Source organism: Eumetopias jubatus, unplaced genomic scaffold, assembly GCF_037043125.1.
Source record: "Eumetopias jubatus isolate StellerSeaLion01/CBP00866 unplaced genomic scaffold, mEumJub1_p1.0 scaffold_4, whole genome shotgun sequence".
In the NCBI taxonomy this organism is placed as follows: Eukaryota; Metazoa; Chordata; class Mammalia; order Carnivora; family Otariidae; genus Eumetopias; species Eumetopias jubatus.
The window spans coordinates 44724106-44741383 of record NW_028274810.1 but is presented as its reverse complement, the minus strand read 5'-3'; the positions used below and the strand labels follow the sequence as shown (position 1 = coordinate 44741383).

Sequence of the window (17278 nt, the reverse complement as noted above, 5' to 3'; positions counted from 1 at the left end):
GATCCTTGTTTCAAACTATTATTCAAGACCTTCCTAGTATGTGAAGTACCCCAAGGTACTGTCATCCAATTCCAGCTACCTCAGGATCTTTTTTAGTTTTTAAGATTTTATTTATTTATTTGAAAGAGAGTGCAAGGGGGAACGGGCAGAGGGAGAGGGAAAGAATCTCAATCAGACTTCACATTGAGAACAGAGCCCAGTGCAAGCCTCGATCTCACAACTCTGAGATCATGACCTGAGCCAAAACCAAGAGTCGGTCACTTAACCGACTGAGGCACCTAGATGCCCCAAGGATCTTCTTGTTCACATAATTTAGGTATCTAATATGTGTCTAAAAATAATTATGCTCCATTAGAACAGTGACCAAATTTTGGGTTCCCTTAAATCTTTGTAAGACTAGAATAATAAACTCTATATGGGAAAAGCAAAATACATGTATTCTGGATTAATAATATATCATGTTCACCTCTTCATTTTCCAGAATGATTGCTTCATACGTTCTCCTCTCAACCCTTACACATGCCTCCTACCACCATTACTACCACCATCATCCCATTCCTGTCTAATGACCTCGCAATTCATTGAGAAATTAAAAGCAAGAAATAAGAATCTCCCTCTTTTCATCATCAAAACTACTGACACCTAATTCCCTGCTTACCATCTTTCAGTATGGATTAGGAATTTCTCTTCCTACCAAAGGTGACTCTCCGATCATGTTCTGGATTCCATCTTCAGGACTTTGTTCCTATAATTCCCCTTTCTTTTGCATCATCAGTGCCCTGGATCATCTCTAGCACCACACACTACCATGTTCTAGTATCTTCTATCTTTAGAAAACTCTATTTTGATCCCAGATTCCCCTCATCCCCCAATAAAACTTATTGAAAGAATTGTCTCTAGTGACCACCTCCAGGTTTTCACCTGATATTCTCTAACTCTCCCCAGTCAGACTTAAGTGCCCACCACATCACTGAAATTGAGTAGATGAGGTCACTAATGACTTTTGTATTGCCAAATCCAAGGATCACTTCTTAGTTTTTATCTTGCTTGATCTTCCAAAGCAATCAACACAGTTGATCACATCCATCCATCCATCCATCCATCCATCTCTTCTTGTAACACTACTTTTAGTTTCTAAAAAGTTGCATTCTCCTTGCTTTTCTGATAACCCAAGGGTGTTTTTTCTGTCTCCTCTGCTAGCTCCTCTACCTCTGTTTGACCCTCAAATGTGATCAAGTCCAGAGTTTGTCCTTAGGTCTCTTTTTCACCCTCCTAAGTGATCTTATCCAGACACTTGGCTTTAAATATTATCTCTATGCCAATGATCCCCCAATTCTCAATATCCAGCCCTCACCTTATTCTTCACTGAGCTCCAGACTCATTTATAGCATCATCACAAGAATATCTATTATTCTGCAACTCAAACTTAACACAGCCAAAATAGAAGTCCTACAACAGCAAACTTGCTCCTCCCCTACTATTCCCAATCTTCATATAGAGAATCATCATCGACCTAGTTGTTCAAGTTAGAAATTTAGCAGTTTTCCTTGACTCCTTTTTTTCTCTCATCTCTCACATCAATAAGTACTGTTGCCTCTACTACCAAAAAATATATTGAATCTATTCACATCTATCCATCTCCACTACCACCACACTAGTCCAAGTCACTGACTCCTCCACTTAAATGACTGCAAAGGCTTCCTATTGATCTCCTTGCTGCTGCTTTTGGACTCTTAAAAGCCATTCTCCACACAGCAGTAAAAATGAGTTTTAAGAACATGTATTAGATTAACTCATTCCCCTAAAACCCTCCAATGGATTTTCATCACACTTATACACACAAGCTGTAATGTGCTTGCAGGAATCACCTACCAACCTACCCCCAACCCCATCCCCTTTCCATCATACTGCACTCACACAGCCTTCATTCTGGTCTTTGAACATACTAAGTTTAAAGTAATCTTTACTTTAAAGACTTTATGTTTTGCTATTCCTCTGTCTGAAGTGCCACGACCTCAATCTTTGTATGGCTAGTTCCTCCTTACAATTCGAGTCTCATTTCAATTGTCAGCTCTATAAAGAGGTCTACTGTGGCCACAAAGTCTATATTAGAGCCCACCCCCATCCTCAGCTATGCATTATCACATCATACTGTTCTGTTTTCTTCCTCATAATTTCCACTTTGTGATACTGTCATGTTCATTTCTCAGATGTTGTCTCCCCTGTCTCTTCCCTCTTCCAAAAAACAGGTGCCTTGTCTATCTTGCTTATCACTGTATCTTTAATGTCTAGAGGATATTGGGCAAATAACAGGTGACCAATACATATTTGTTGAATGAAAATAAATGAATACTAATCTTTGGAATAGCAGCCACATAAGACATCCACAGCTAAGAGGTCCTGTGTTCTCTTCCACTGCTTGTACTTCCTACATTGAACCATAAAGTTTTTTTCAGTTGTCTGTTTCTTCTATTATCTAATTCCTTGAAGACAAGGACATCCTATCTTTGTATTATCACCCACTAGCATAATTCTTACCACAGAGTTATGTGTATTATAAATATTTGTTCAATGACTAAAGGAAAACAAGTCTGGGGAGGAAGCAGAGTGACACAGAACCTATGGATAAACACAAGGGTGAACCACACAAGAGGCTGAATAATGGCCATAGCACTCACTATTGTATTTGAGGCAAAACAGTCACCATATATGAGTAAAGCCTTACTTACAGGTTTGAACTCTAGGACTTTAAAGTCATATTTAAAGCTCTTGCTGAGAAGCTATCCAAATTCTAAACCATTTTCAAATGACATTGGTGTGACATGGGAGCTCAAATTCCTAAATGCAACTCTCAGCTAATAGGAAAATAACATCAGAGTTCTCTGAGCTATTTGCACTACTAGGGCTTATGTAATACACCTCATACCAATTTTCAATTCAATTAGTTTTTATGAAGTGTCCACAGAGGGCATGACATTCTATGCAGTGCAGATCCAAGTATGCTACGTCAAGGCAGGTCAAAGGTTTATAGGTCCCAGTGTAAAAAGTTCAATTTATTCTGTTTATCTCATTCATTTTATGTTAGAGCAAAGTCATTAAAATGTTATGACCATTTGCTTGACCTGTGGTCCAAGTCTGAAAAAATAAAGTCCAAATTGCTACAATTGGCACTCTATGATAAAGGTCATATATTATCTTCTCAGGACATGGAGATGAAATTTGTTTATTTTATTTATTTTTCCATGGGAAAGCTCACCTGAAAGATGCAGATTAAAAGAATATTAACATTTATAAGCATAGCTATGAAAGAAATAACCCATTCTTTATAAACAGAATGCTATCTAAGGAGTAGATGCTCTAGCTAATGGTATATTGAGGGGGGGAAAAAGCCAGCCCTCATCATTAATTATTCACATATATACTGAATGCAGATCTCTGTGCTTCAAGAGAATTATAAGACAGATGACAAAATAATACATGAGTACAAGTTAAAAAGCAATCACAACTAGAATGTACTGAATATCATTCACAGCAAAAGCTGCAGGATTTCAGTGGAGGAAGATACTCTGAGCCTGGGGTCAGAAGGGGTGGATCCTGCGCAGGGCCATTAAGCAAGGAAGACTACCACTTTATGTAACAGTAAGGTGCTTCCCCAAACCTTGAGAGAATAGAAAATAATGCTGCTTTCTGAGAGTTAAACTAAGAAATCAACACATAATTAAAGCAGAGATGTACATAGTCACTTCAATGATACTATAAGCCTCCCAGTCCAACAAGCCTGATATTAAACATATTGACTTTATTAACATATCTAAAGAGAATTGCAAATAATGATCAAACAGATCTGCCCTTCAAGCACTCTCTGGGTTAAGGCACCAAATCAAACTCATGTGAGGACCCAATTCCGTTGATAGACACCATAGGCGGCCAACACCTGATGCCATTAGGCAATCTACTCATGCAATTCCCTCGTTTGAACTATACACTCATCAGGCAATCTTTTAATAATTAGGTTTCTCATGTAGTTTGTCTAAAGGGAGCAATGTGCTGGTCAGGCCAACATGAACACCAGGTCTGCTCAGCAATTAAATTTCTTAACGTAAATTACTGCATTGGTATTCTGGTTTTATACATCAGTCTCTTGTGAGATTTATTAGTGCCAGTCATCATCCCTGAGTTGTTGTAATTCTAGGCCACTGACATAATAAATTTTCAGACCCTGCAGAAGTATACAGGACTGGTTTGATTCAACAGAAATTTCATTCAAGTGTTTAGAAACCCCAGAGAGAGAGAGAGAGAGAGAGAGAGAACCAAGGGGAGGAAGAGTAGTTTACGCAGATATAGTAAGACAAATTTGTGTAGGGATTTGAATTTAGTATTAAGGCATGGGAATTAATATTTAGCAGTAGGAACTCACTGGTGAAATTTGAGTAGGGGTGCGACATGATCAAAATGTTACTACTTAGCAGAACTCATGGTTTAATTGAAGAATTAGCCAAGCAAACAACTAATTATGATACAGTATTATAAGTATGCAGAGTATTCTGAGAGCACCAAAGAAAGTACCTGCAGTTTACTCTAGGGATGATCAGGGAGTATTTCTCAGAAGAGAAAACTTACAGTATTTTTTTAAGGTTTTATTTATTTTTTTAAGATTTTATTTATTTATTTGAGAGAGACAGAGGACAAGAGGGGAAGCGGCAGAGGGAGAGGGAGAAGCAGACTCCCCACCGAGCAGGAAGCCCAACATGGGGCTCCATCCCAGGACCCTGGGATCATGACCTGAGCCGAAGGCAGATGCTTAACTGACTAAGACACCCAGTCACCCCCTTACAGTTTTTTATTACACTTTAATATTCTTTCAAATTTTCCTCTTTATTTACATACTTTTTTAGTTAAAAGAAATATATCAATATTTCAAAGAGCCTTGGAAGTACATTTCTGACTTTCTACTAAATATTCCTACCTGGATATGCCACAGGAATCCCAAACTCAACATTTCAAAATCTAAATTTATGGTTTTCTCTGCCCTTCCTAACTATCCTTCTTCTCCTCATGTGTTTCCTGCTTTGGTGATCATAACTACAATCCATCTGAATATCAGGCACAGCCATGCTAAACTCTCTTTTCTATCCCCAACATACAGTCAGTCCAAAAGCTTTAAAGGTTTTGCCTTTTCATTACCTCTTAAACTTCTCTCCCAGGGCCACTGTCTTAGTCCACGTTTTAATCATTTCTCAGCTGGATTACTGAAATAGTCTTCTAAATGGAATCCTGCCTTCATTCCAACTAGCGTCTATCCTTTCCAGCACATCTTCAGTTTTGAAGCTAGGGTGATAGTTCATTTAGTCATCCAACAAATACATAGGTGTCAGGGACTGTCTAAACCCAGGGATAGAATGATGAACAAAAGAGACAAGGTTCTTGCTTTTCACTGACCTGATACTCTAGACAGGACATTAATTATGTAAGCAAAGAAATGACTAAAGCAGTTTTTCAGTAGTGATAAATATTATAAAGTAACTACAATTAAATGATATGGCAGAGAGTGACTATGTTAACTAACTGGAATTTAAATGAAAAGTTGAAACTACTAAAAAAAAAAAGGGAGAGACAGAGTGACTGGGGGACTGGGTTGTCATTAAGGCCTCTTAGGCAACGGCAGTTAGGAGCAGGATGATAAGAGGTAGCCAGCCATATAAAGGTTTGGGGGCAAAACATTTCAGGCAGAGGAATAACAAACACAAAATCTCCAAGATGGATGTAAGTTTAGAATGTTCAAATATTTGGAAGAAAGCAAGTGTAGCTACAATGAGAGGATAGAGAGAGAAAGAGTGGTAGAGGATAAGGTCAGTGAATTACACAAAGGGCACTCATGTAAGGCCCAGTAAGTTTGAGTTTTAATCAAAGTGCTATGGGAAACTATTGAAAATATATAAGTAGAAGAGCTGCGTAATTTCATCTATGATTTGAAAGTTCCCTCAGGGTCTTGTGTGGATAACGGATTTAAGAAAAGCAGGAGTCTAAGAAGGAAGACGATGCTACGGTCCAGTGCAAAGGTATAGGCAGGATGTATAGAGCCATGGATGCAGGAAGGATGGAGAAGCAGTTGGCTTGGTGATAGATTGTGGAGCTAAAGCCAATAAGACTTCCTATGGAGTGAATGCGGGACATGAGAAAAAAATAAGAAACCAAGGATCTGTAACCTAATGGATATTGGTGTCATTTTCTGAGATGGAGAAGACTGAGGGGGGAGGTTTTAGAACTCTGGGGAAAGAGTAGGAATCAAGAGCTCGGTTGGGCCACATTAAGTAAGAATAAGTATTGGGAATTCAAAGAGACATGTCAAGTAGGCAGCTAAATCCAGAAATACAGAGATCAATGGAAGAGTCATTGGTAACTATACAAGCTTGGGAGTCATTGACCTACAGATAATACTTAAAGTTATTGGCTTAGTCTGAAAATAGACTAGAAGAGTAGATGGCCAAGGACCGAGTCCTGTGGCGTCCCAACATATGGAGATCAAGCAAAGATTGAGGAAACTGAAAAGTAGAGACCAATGAGATAACAGAATCTTCAGGTGAGTATAAGGTCAAGGAAACCAAGAGAAAAGAGTGTTTCAAAAAGTTCAGTGGTCAACTTTGTCAAACGTTGCTGCGAGGTTAAAACAAAAGACACCACCCACTGCACTTGGAAAGATGGAAATCATTGGTAACCTTCTCAAAATCAGTGTGAAGAGAGTGTTAGAGAACAAATCACTACTGGAGAGAATGTGAGGGAAGAGAGGAAGTTACAAGCCATTTTGACTTACAAAATAGTTTGAAATAAAAAGCCTATATCCATAGCACTCCCTTTGAAAACTTTTAGTCTCCAAATGTGGAAGGAAATGGACGGAAGTAAAAATAAATGTTATAATAGGTATAACAAAAAAGCACACCGATTATTTCAACAAGTAGCCAATATAACTGCATAAATTTAAGAGGCAGCATTGTATTCTCACAATAACTTGAGATGTCTACTTGATAATGGCACTTTAGAAGTCACAAGAGGACATCACACCAGTACGGTACTTTCCATGTGTATCACTTAGGCCATAAGCGGGACTCTTCCTTCTGTGCTTTGGCATTAAGAGTTGAATCAGTTGTGAAATTTCATGGTTGAAAAGGACTTAGAGGTCATTTAGTCCAACTCCTTTGTGTGAATGAATCCCCTCTACCACATCCCTAATGAATGCTGCTTCTTTCTCTTCTTGACCCTCTTTCATGATAGTGGATTTGCCACATCCTCCCAGGGCTTCAGGTAGAAATAAATGCATCTTATTACATTTCAGACAGATTTCCCACCCTTCATAATAACAGTTATTTTCAGCACTGTGAAACCTCCCAATTTGATTAGTATGAGTCCTCTGTCCTTCATCTGTTTTGTGTATAAAGGAAAAAAAGGCAATTATGGAACATGTCGGCCTTTTATTTCTATTTACCTGTCTACCTATATGCTGCCTCTTTCCAGAAAAAAACAAAAAACAAAAAACCTTAAATGAAATGACTTAAAACACCTGGGTGCAATAGTTATTAAAATAGAAATAGAAATTTCAAACTCCCGAAAAGAAATTCTTGACTCAAAGACTAATGTAGTTGCTGGCACTGAAATTAAATTTATCAGTGGGCTTTCTAGAATTCAGTACGAAAGGAGAAATATAGTGGATTACACAGTTCTCCTTATCTAACAGAAGAAAGTATACTAATTCTCCATTAAATGAAAAATTTTTTCTTAGTTCTAAATTACAAGAGGAATTTCTTATGTAGCATCTTACAAAAGAGCATTATTTCTTTGTTTTCTATTTGCAGTCATTTTCCCTGCCATTTCATTTTTACCAAGCTCACAGTCTCAATCCAATGTTAAAAATAAAACTTATAAAAAAGTCTGTTGAATATAGGGGACAAAGCCTGAGCACCGGATAACTACTTTTCAAAAGGGACTGGAAAAACACCTTAAACTATCAAAATCATCCTTTTGGGGGGGGGGATCAATATTATGGGGCATTGGTTCCCATAGGTCCAATTCTTAGTGGATGGGAACAAATGAGAAACTGAGTTAATATCTCCTATGGTACTACCATCATTCCTTCACCTCTCCTAGAAGTAACTACAGTTGGGTGATTACTGGGTACAAATGATATCCTTGTGAACTGAGAGAGGTGTACAGAACATGGTCGACTGAGAAGCAGAGAATGCTGAAAGGGTTGGCCTGAATATCTGATAATAATTTGGATCGCTCAGAAGAGAAGTGATACCTGTAAGCAAAAGGTATTACTAAAGCTGGCCCTGCTGCGAGGGGTAATGTGAAGAATTTGGGCTTTCTCATTTGCTCATTAAACACTCCAATTAGTTTCCCAGGAAGGGCATTATAGGAAAGTTACAAATGAGTCAACTGTGTCTTCCTATAGTTAAGCCCCTGTGGTTTTAACAATACTTTTTCCTGTTCTTGGATTAGAGAGTAGGGGAGGTATGCCCACATAATGACCATTGCACCTTTGAAGGCTTCTGTGGTACCTAAGACATCACAAAAGGCCCTCAGCAAAAATAAATTACTTTGCTCATAGTGATTATCACAGTGGGTTAGACTTTACCTGGACTCCCTGCTTCCATCATTAAACTCTAAATAACTAAAGACAGATCTCAACTCCTTCCCCACACCTAAAGCCAGCCAGGCATAGCTCTGCTTTCTTCTCTATAGCTAGAAAAGGCACACCTTTCATCTGTATTTTGTCCATCCAAATGTGGCAGCACATTATTATTATTATTTTTTTTTTATTATTATTATTACTGCTACAAGTACTACTACTGTTGAATCTGGGTTATATCTTGAGGTCCCTTAAGGCCAATAAGCTAGATTCGATTCTCACAAATTAGTTACTGTGAAATCAATGCAAGTGTAGTAAAAGTAACCTACATACTGCATGAGGCTGTTTGTATACTGGACAACAGAAGGTATGCATGGTGTTACCATGGAAAGAATGAGAAATTTCAGACTTAATCTAAAGAAGGCATTGGTACACCTTTGAATAAGTAACCCCAAACAAACAACTTGGCTTTCTTCAGAATTAGAATAAACTGAACACATATTTGTTTAAAGCCAGGATATTGTAGGCACAGTAAATGCTAATGTCCATGCTGATGGTTGGCAAGTGCAAACAAGCATGCTGATCATTATTTCATCCAGCAGTTTATTATGACAAATGCCAGAAATCAAAGTCAAAGCTAAGCAAAACCCAGCTACCAACAGCATAATTTTCTCCTCATTTTTACCTATTCTACCCTGCAAATCCCTTTCTGATTAGCAGGAATTCTGGAAAAGAGGGTAAAAATAATAATAAAAGAGGCCTGTGAATTATTGGATAGTGTTTAAATGCCACACAACTTTGAGAGAGAAGCACCTAGTTGAGACAAGTACCTATTTCCCTAGAGCAGTCTAAAATATCTGAAAGCTTACACAATGCAATGGTGAATGGTTGTCTCTAAGAAAGCTCTCTGCTTTTGGAAGCTGAGTAGCACAAATACCTGGTGTAGAAGAAGTTGGCATAGCAACTCTGCATTTGCAGTGGTGAATCACAGAGTAAACAGGTGCATAAAACAACTACTCAAATGTGTTTGCTTCTCTACAAAGTGGTTACATCTTGTAGAGCATTTTTAGGCTTCTCTTTTTGAGAAATACAAACTTTTCAGTCTAATAATTTAAGGCATTTCATTTGCTGAATAAGAGAGGATATTCATGAGTCATGGAAAGATTTATTCTCTGTATTTTCTCTATATAAATGAGGTGACATTTAGGCTAAAAATAAGTCATTTCCCCTTCATAGAAGATACAATACTCCATTGACCAGAAAATGGTACCCAAAGTAAGCTTTCTGTGTTTGTTAAAAAATATATTTCCAAGAAAAAAATTGCTTACCTCTTGGCAACAGGCCCCTTGAAATTAGGATCAAATGTCCTCGGATAACCTGCATTTAAAACAAAGAACTTTTTAAGCATATATGCCAATGAAATGGCAAATAAATACATATAAGATATTAATAAAGAAAAATCTACATCTTGGCTACTACCCAGTACAATGTTGAATTCATTCTTTGGTCCAGGGAAACATCCATTATGCCTTGGCTACATCTGCCAATCTTTTCCCTCTCTCCAATAAGAAGCAAGACCGGGAAGAGTTAAGGACCATATTCTATGCATACCATACACATAGCTCCCACTGTTCTGTGTGGCAACATTATAGACTCCATCCAGGGTAGCAAAACTCAGAGGCCTTCTGGTCTGCAAAGCCGTTCTACCATCTGCCATCATCAAGTATTGCTGAGTGTTCATGAGGTGCACAGTATAATAGAGATGCCTGCTTATCTGGTTCTCCCCTTTCTCTCAGTAGATTAGGCTTTCCTTCAAGAAGTTGAAATATTAGTTGGTCTCTGCTACATTGGCTATATGGTATATACAAATCATTATTATATTATATAAATGTTATTTTTAATTGAATTTTTAAAGATCTTATTGGCAGGCTTCATGCCATCTGGGGAGATTCATTTATTATTGCATTATGATTATGATATATTACTCCTGTTTTTTTTCTCTTTTTAAAATGATATTTAAACTTTGAATGGCTATCATTCTTGATTATTTTTGTGTATATTTTTCTTGTACAAATTTTTATATAAACTTTCTTTTCATAGCATATCATGAATATCTATGTCAATAAATTTGTATCTACAACTTTATTTTTTAGTGGCTGAAACATTTAATTGTATGAAAGCCTGTTATTTAAATTTACCAGTCCTCTTTTGAACTTTCAGATTCTTTCAGTTTTTCTTTAATAAACATTGCTGTGATGAACATTCTTGTTAAATTTTTGCACACATCCTTAATGTTTCCCTTAAAATAAATGTCTGAAAGTTTAATACCCACATGTAGACATTTCTTAAGAATTAAAATATAATGGCAAATTACCCTTCAAAAAGCTTGCGTTTGTTTATATTCCTATAAACAATGAGAATGCCTGTTTTTCCATAGTCTCTCAGCAATGCTAGTTATTATCAGTTTTCCTCTTTTTTTTTTTTTTTAATTTTTAAACAGGACAAGGTACACACAGAATGGCCTTTTCCCAGGATGTACTGTGTAATGAGACCCAGGACTAAGTTCTGTAAAATCATTTCTGGTCAGTGATCTGTATTTTGCAAACCCAAACCCTCGATGCTTCTCCCCCAGCCTAAGCATTCCCACCTCCTCCTCCAGGGATTTGTCCCTGTGAGAAGGCCTATCCTGAAAATAAAGAGAGCATTTCAAAAGGGACTGGCAAAAAAAAAACCCATGTGTCAGCAACCTGACTCTGCCTGTAAATGGGGACTTGAGTTCTGAGGACTCAGAGGCCTCTTCACTGTAATCACAGGCTGAGGACAAAATAACAGAAAGGTAAGGACACACACAGAACAGAAATCTAAGAGCCAGTCAGTGAATATTCATAAAGCACCTATGATATGCCGAGAGTGCCAAGGGCACAGAAGATCTATAAGGCATGGCCCCTATCTTGGAGACCTTAGCAACTGGTGGGACAAGATCAATATTTGATTCGTTCAACAAATACTTCTTGAGAATCTTTATTTACCAGGCCCTGTGTTGTAACATATAAACATTGACTATACCATATAAAACAATCAAGAGCTAAATTGTGTGGTTATCTGCCTTAAGTGTTATAGGAGTTCTAAGAAAGGAGGTTTCATCAAGGACTAGAACAGTCAAGAGGGTCTCATTCAAGAAGTGAGAGTTTTATGAAAGATTAGAATAAAACAAGAGGGAAAAGAGAAACATTTTGGGTGGATGAAACCAGAATTCTGTTCAATTCAGGAACTATTCATTGATCACCTATTATGTGTTCTGCATTAAAAGAGGCACTGCAGGGGATACAAGCTTTACTGAAACAGTCTCTGTCTTCAACAAGCTAATGAACTGATGAGCAGGGAGAGAAATAAGAAAAGTACAAAAATTACTATAATACAAAGCCAAACATGATATCATAAGAGGGGTACAAAGAAAGTGTTATGAGAGTTCCAGAGAAGGAAAGGTCACTTTTAGTTGAGATTAGTAAGGAAGGGTTCCTAGAGCCACAACATTTTGGGATGGACAGGTGAAGTTTAGACCTGTAGCAATGAATGAAGTCACAGAGATGATTAATGTGGTTGGGGGGATGGTGAAAAACTCAGTTTTATTGGAGTAATGGATAATGGGATAAGGGGGGGGAAGCTCAATAGATACCACAGGATCAGACTACAGAAAGGCTGAAAAATTGGGATGGAATTTATTTTATACATCCTAGGCCACAGGGAGGCATAGAAGGATTTTGAATGAAGGAATGACATGATAAAAGCAGTGCTTAAGGAGAGCAATCCAGCAGCAGTATACAAGTTGTATGGCAAAATGCAAAGTCAAGGAGATCAACTTAGGAGCCCATTGTAATAATAGAGGTGAAGTAATGGGAGCCACTGCCCAAGTGGTGGTAGAAGTGATGGAAAGAGAGATTCAAGATTCATTACAGAATGTTGTGTGGCACAGAAGTCAGGAGCAATCGTTTCACCTCTGAGTCTTGGTTTCCATATTTGTAAATGGGGATAACAACAGTACAGATGCCATAAAGTTGTTATGAAGATTCAATGAATTAATACCTGTAAAAGTGCTTAGAACAGAGTCTGGCACTTAGTACGTCCCCAGTGAATATTCATTATTAGTGAAGGTAATTGCATGAAAAAAAATAAACAGAATTTGATGAATGACTTGGGCAGTAAAAGAGAGAAGTTAAAGATGGCTTCAAATCAAGTGACTATAGACCTAGAATCCGTAATTCTCAATCACTTTTAGTCTTTTGCCTAGGCTTAAGGAAAGATTGATGCTACTGAAATAGTTTGGGAACATTAGTAGGTGGAAGAAATTTCAGAGTTGTTATAAGAGAAAGAACATGAGATTGATTTTGAAGTGACATCTGATTATAAATCCATCATTCAACCAGAGTTAAGAAACAGGAGTCTTGGGTCAAGTCTTGAGATAAATATGTGGAAGTCACAAAGTTTATATCATGAAGTGATGAACTCCATTAAGAAGAACTTCAGGATCTGTCAATTGTCAATCCTGAATTGATTCAGGATCAACCAGAATTGTTCTGGTTGTTAAAATAACATAATTGACAGATTATGTCTATTGACATAATTGACATATATGACAGATTATTATACTATTTAATGCTAAAAACTATTAACATGTTTTTAGCATTAAATCCTAAGTGCTTTACCAAGTGCTTCATTTGCATTGTTTTGCTAACTTTGATACATAACCTTATTATGTAGGTAGATTGGAAACCATTATTAGCCTCGCTTTACATATTAAAAAACACAAGGCATAGAGAGGCTAAGAACGTGCCCCACCTGGGATCCCCTCTGTCTAATCTTATTGTGGCAGAACAGATCCCACGGGCCATACCCTACAACGCCAACATTGGTTTCTACTCCAAGGGGAAGTGTATAAAATGTTTCCTGTTTGAGACAGTCCATATATACTTGAGTGTTGAGTTCTCTGACACACTGTCAACTTCTCTTTTCCCGACTGCTTCTCTAACTTTGCCCAACTGGAAACTGACCTCCTCACAATTAACGGTAAAAGGTAAAATTAAACAGTTACAGGAAGGGAAACAGAAAAGTGACATTCAGGAAAGCTAAAGAATTCCAAGAAAGAGGGAAGATTATAAATTCCACAGAAAAATGATTACTAAATGAATGCTTATTTGTATCTGGGACTGCTATAAGTACTTTGCACATAAATCTGCCATTTTGCACAATTCCACAGAGAACGCAATGTGAATTGTACTCCCTTGCACTGTGCAATGCAATACCCCCAGTATATTTAGTATGTTATTTAATGCTCCATAATTCTATGAGGTGTGTCATTGTTATCATTCCATTTTACAAATGAGGAAGTTGAGGTACAGAGGGTGAGCTAATTTGCCCTAGCCCCTCAGCTAACAAGAGGTGCAGGTGGGATTGGAAAGCCTATATTGAGCCACTTGGCAGGAAGTTGCTCATTGGTGATCTCAAAGAAATTCCACAGATGAGTGGGGAGAGGAGGCAGATGAAAAGGGATTAGCAACTTACATTGATCTTTAATTGTTCACTTTTTACATTAAAGATAGGCAGAAGTGCTTTAAGAGTATCTAGGCTGGAGGGGCACTTGGCTGGTTCAGTCAGGAGAGCATGTGACTCAATCTCAGGGGTCGTGAGTTTGAGCCCCACGTTGGGTGAAGAGATTACTTAAAAACAAAAAAAAGTATCTAGGCTGCTTCCCATTTTGATGTGATTTGTACCTCACAAAGCGAAAAAGTGGATCACAGTGTAAATGAAATGCCATTGTCAAATCTGTCTGAAAAGCTGACACTTTCTGATTGTAAATCCTGGTTGCCTTATATTTCAGGTGAAAATACACTAACACCACAGTCAAATGATAAGATTTAGCTGATTCCATATAGTAATGACAGCTGGAAAGTGATGACTTCAGCCTGCCCCATGTGCTGGAAGAATTTGTATTGTCATGCAAATTTTTTATTTCCTGAAATCAATACAGGCCCTTGCTTTTTCAGAGGCCCTCACGTGCTCTAATTGCATCTCTGGAATAAATAGACTGAAAGGCCAGCTAAGTGAAAAGAGCCACAATGCTGAACTATCACATGGCTTAGCTAGCTGAATATAATTCATATTTCTAACTTACAGAAAAAAATTATAATTAGGTAATCATTTTAAGAGCCTCTTAAGTTCATGTGATTTTCAGATCACCAATTATTATGACAACAGAATCACTAAAAAATATTCATTATAGAAATTACACACTTGTTATTATAGTTAACAGTTTGTATTGCACTTATACAATGCAATTTTTGTTACTAGAAATCACTCATGAGGATTAAAGAAAATAGTCCAGGTAATTAATTCAGCTCATGGGTGTGGATTTCACATGACTCTGTTGAATGCAAATGGTAAGATAAAGCAGTCAGGCATGCTTGGAAAGACTCTTTTCTTTAAAAGCAATCTGTTTCGGGTGCCTGGGTGGCTCAGTTGGTTAAACGACTGCCTTCGGCTCAGGTCATGACCTTGGAGTCCCGGGATCGAGTCCTGCATCGGGCTCCCTGCTCGGCGGGGAGTCTGCTTCGCCCTCTGACCCTCTTCCCTCTCGTGCTCTCTATCTCTCATTCTCTCTCTCTCAAATAAATAAATAAAATCTTAAAAAAAATAAAAATAAAAAAATAAAAGCAATGTTTCTCCAAGAAAAATTACAGTATAACTACCACTGATCAGTTACAAAAACCAAAAATCTGAGACCTTTAATTTTATTCCTTCTTCAGAGAATGTAATGTGGTTTAGACAGCAAAAAGGGAACTCTACAGTGGGGAAAAGTAGGACTTAGAACTGTTATGAATAACCAAGTGAGACAGCTTTCCACAAAGCAAGGGAAAATGGTATACTACAAAATTAAGTCTTGCCTTAATATTCAAAAACAGCTACCGGAAAACCGTGAATAATCAAATGCTTGTTTTACATTTGATTTTTACAAACATGTTTATGGTTCTGTCTATAACTGAAGGCCTGCCACTTCATCCAGGGAAAGGAGTCCCTTTCCTCCAAGTCTCAACAAGGATAAGGAATCACGTTCTTTGCCATTTCTTACAGGGAGATGTTCCTACTTCTCAGCCCAACACACAAGGCCTCTCACAAACGGGCCTGTATGGCCAGCTTCATCTCCTACCATCCCTTACTTCAAACTTGATCTTCTAGCAATTCTGTACTGCTATGATTCCAGCCCAAATCAGGTGTTTTGCATAGTGCCCTATGAACAGTATGCCTTTCCCCTCTTTGTTCTGTTGACAATGGCTAAAGAAATCCTACAGTTCTTACAAATTCCCCACTCATCCTCTAGGGGAAGGACGAGTACCAAAACATTCTACTGCCTACTGTGCCAGTGGGTGGGGCCCACTTTTGATTAGAGGCCAATGCTTTGACTTTCATATAACCCCATCCCAAAGTAGCTAATTCCATTAATCTCTGAGACATACATTGCTGCACTTGGTACACTATGCCTTAAGGCATGTGCTATGGTAGACAGATGCCTACATCCAAATCCCCCAAATTTGTGAATATTTTACTTTACACGGCAAAAGGGACTTTGTGGGTGTGATTAAGTTGAGAACTATGAGATGGGGAGATCCTCCTGGATTATCTGGTTGAGCCCAATATAATTACAACAGTCCATACATGGGGAAGAAGGAGACAAAAACATCAAAGAAGGAGATGTGACTATGAAAACAAGGTTAGAGTGATGTGATAGGAGAAACTGGCCATTGCTGGCTTTGGAGATGGAAGGGAGTCATGAGCCAAGGAATGTGGCAACCTCTAGAAGCTGGAAGTAAGAAAATGGATTCTTTCCTAGAGCCTCTAGAAAGAAATTCAGCTGGGCTTATCCTTTCATTTTAGCCCATTGAGACCTATTTTGGACTTCTGACCCCCAGAATTATAAGATAACAAATTTGTGTGATTATAAGCCACCACATTTGTGGTAATCATTACAGCAGCAAGAGGAAGCTAATATACATGACTGTTTCTCCTGGATTAATAGCTCCTTTAGAGTGGACACCAGATCTTGGTTATTATTCTATTGCTATTGCCTACTTTGGTGTCTCATATATACATACATAACAGGCACTCAATAGATGTTTCTGGAGTAAATTTTTATTAAATTTCAATGGAATTTTGAACTCATAGGTTTAATTTAGATTATGAAAATACAAATAGGAGATCAATCTTGACAATTACCAGCTAATCATTGTAGATAGAGTTCAACCTGGATTAAAGGCAAGTTAATAGATTCCTAGAATTGCACTGATATGAAAAATTACCCTCTCTATTAACTCAGCATCCAATTTGTAATGTTAAGACCCATAGGAGTTAACAAAGGAAGTAATGGAGACAGTATCCCATACTGGTGAATAAAAATTAGGCATCAAATTTCTTGGTATCAAATGTCATCTTTGCCATCTAAGAACTGTATGATCTTGGGAGAATTACTGTTTTTCTCTGTGAACTTCCATTTTGTCATCTATTAAAAGATAGTAGCAAAAAAATTTTTAAAAATAACAAAAGAAGGAAACAATTTCTGTCTTTGGGGTGACCACAGGAAGCAGTAAAATATATGTAAATTACCCT

At 37.7% G+C, this 17278-nt stretch overlaps 1 protein-coding gene across 1 annotated transcript in view; it reads right to left on the bottom strand.

The window, feature by feature from the left end:
• The window catches only part of SLC44A5 (solute carrier family 44 member 5), a 284363-nt gene that overhangs the window by 142828 nt on the left and 124257 nt on the right, over positions 1-17278 (bottom strand). The window contains exon 4 of the mRNA XM_088022845.1: positions 9952-10000. Coding sequence (XP_087878971.1) covers positions 9952-10000 — 49 coding nt within the window. The remainder of the gene's footprint in view (positions 1-9951; positions 10001-17278) is intronic.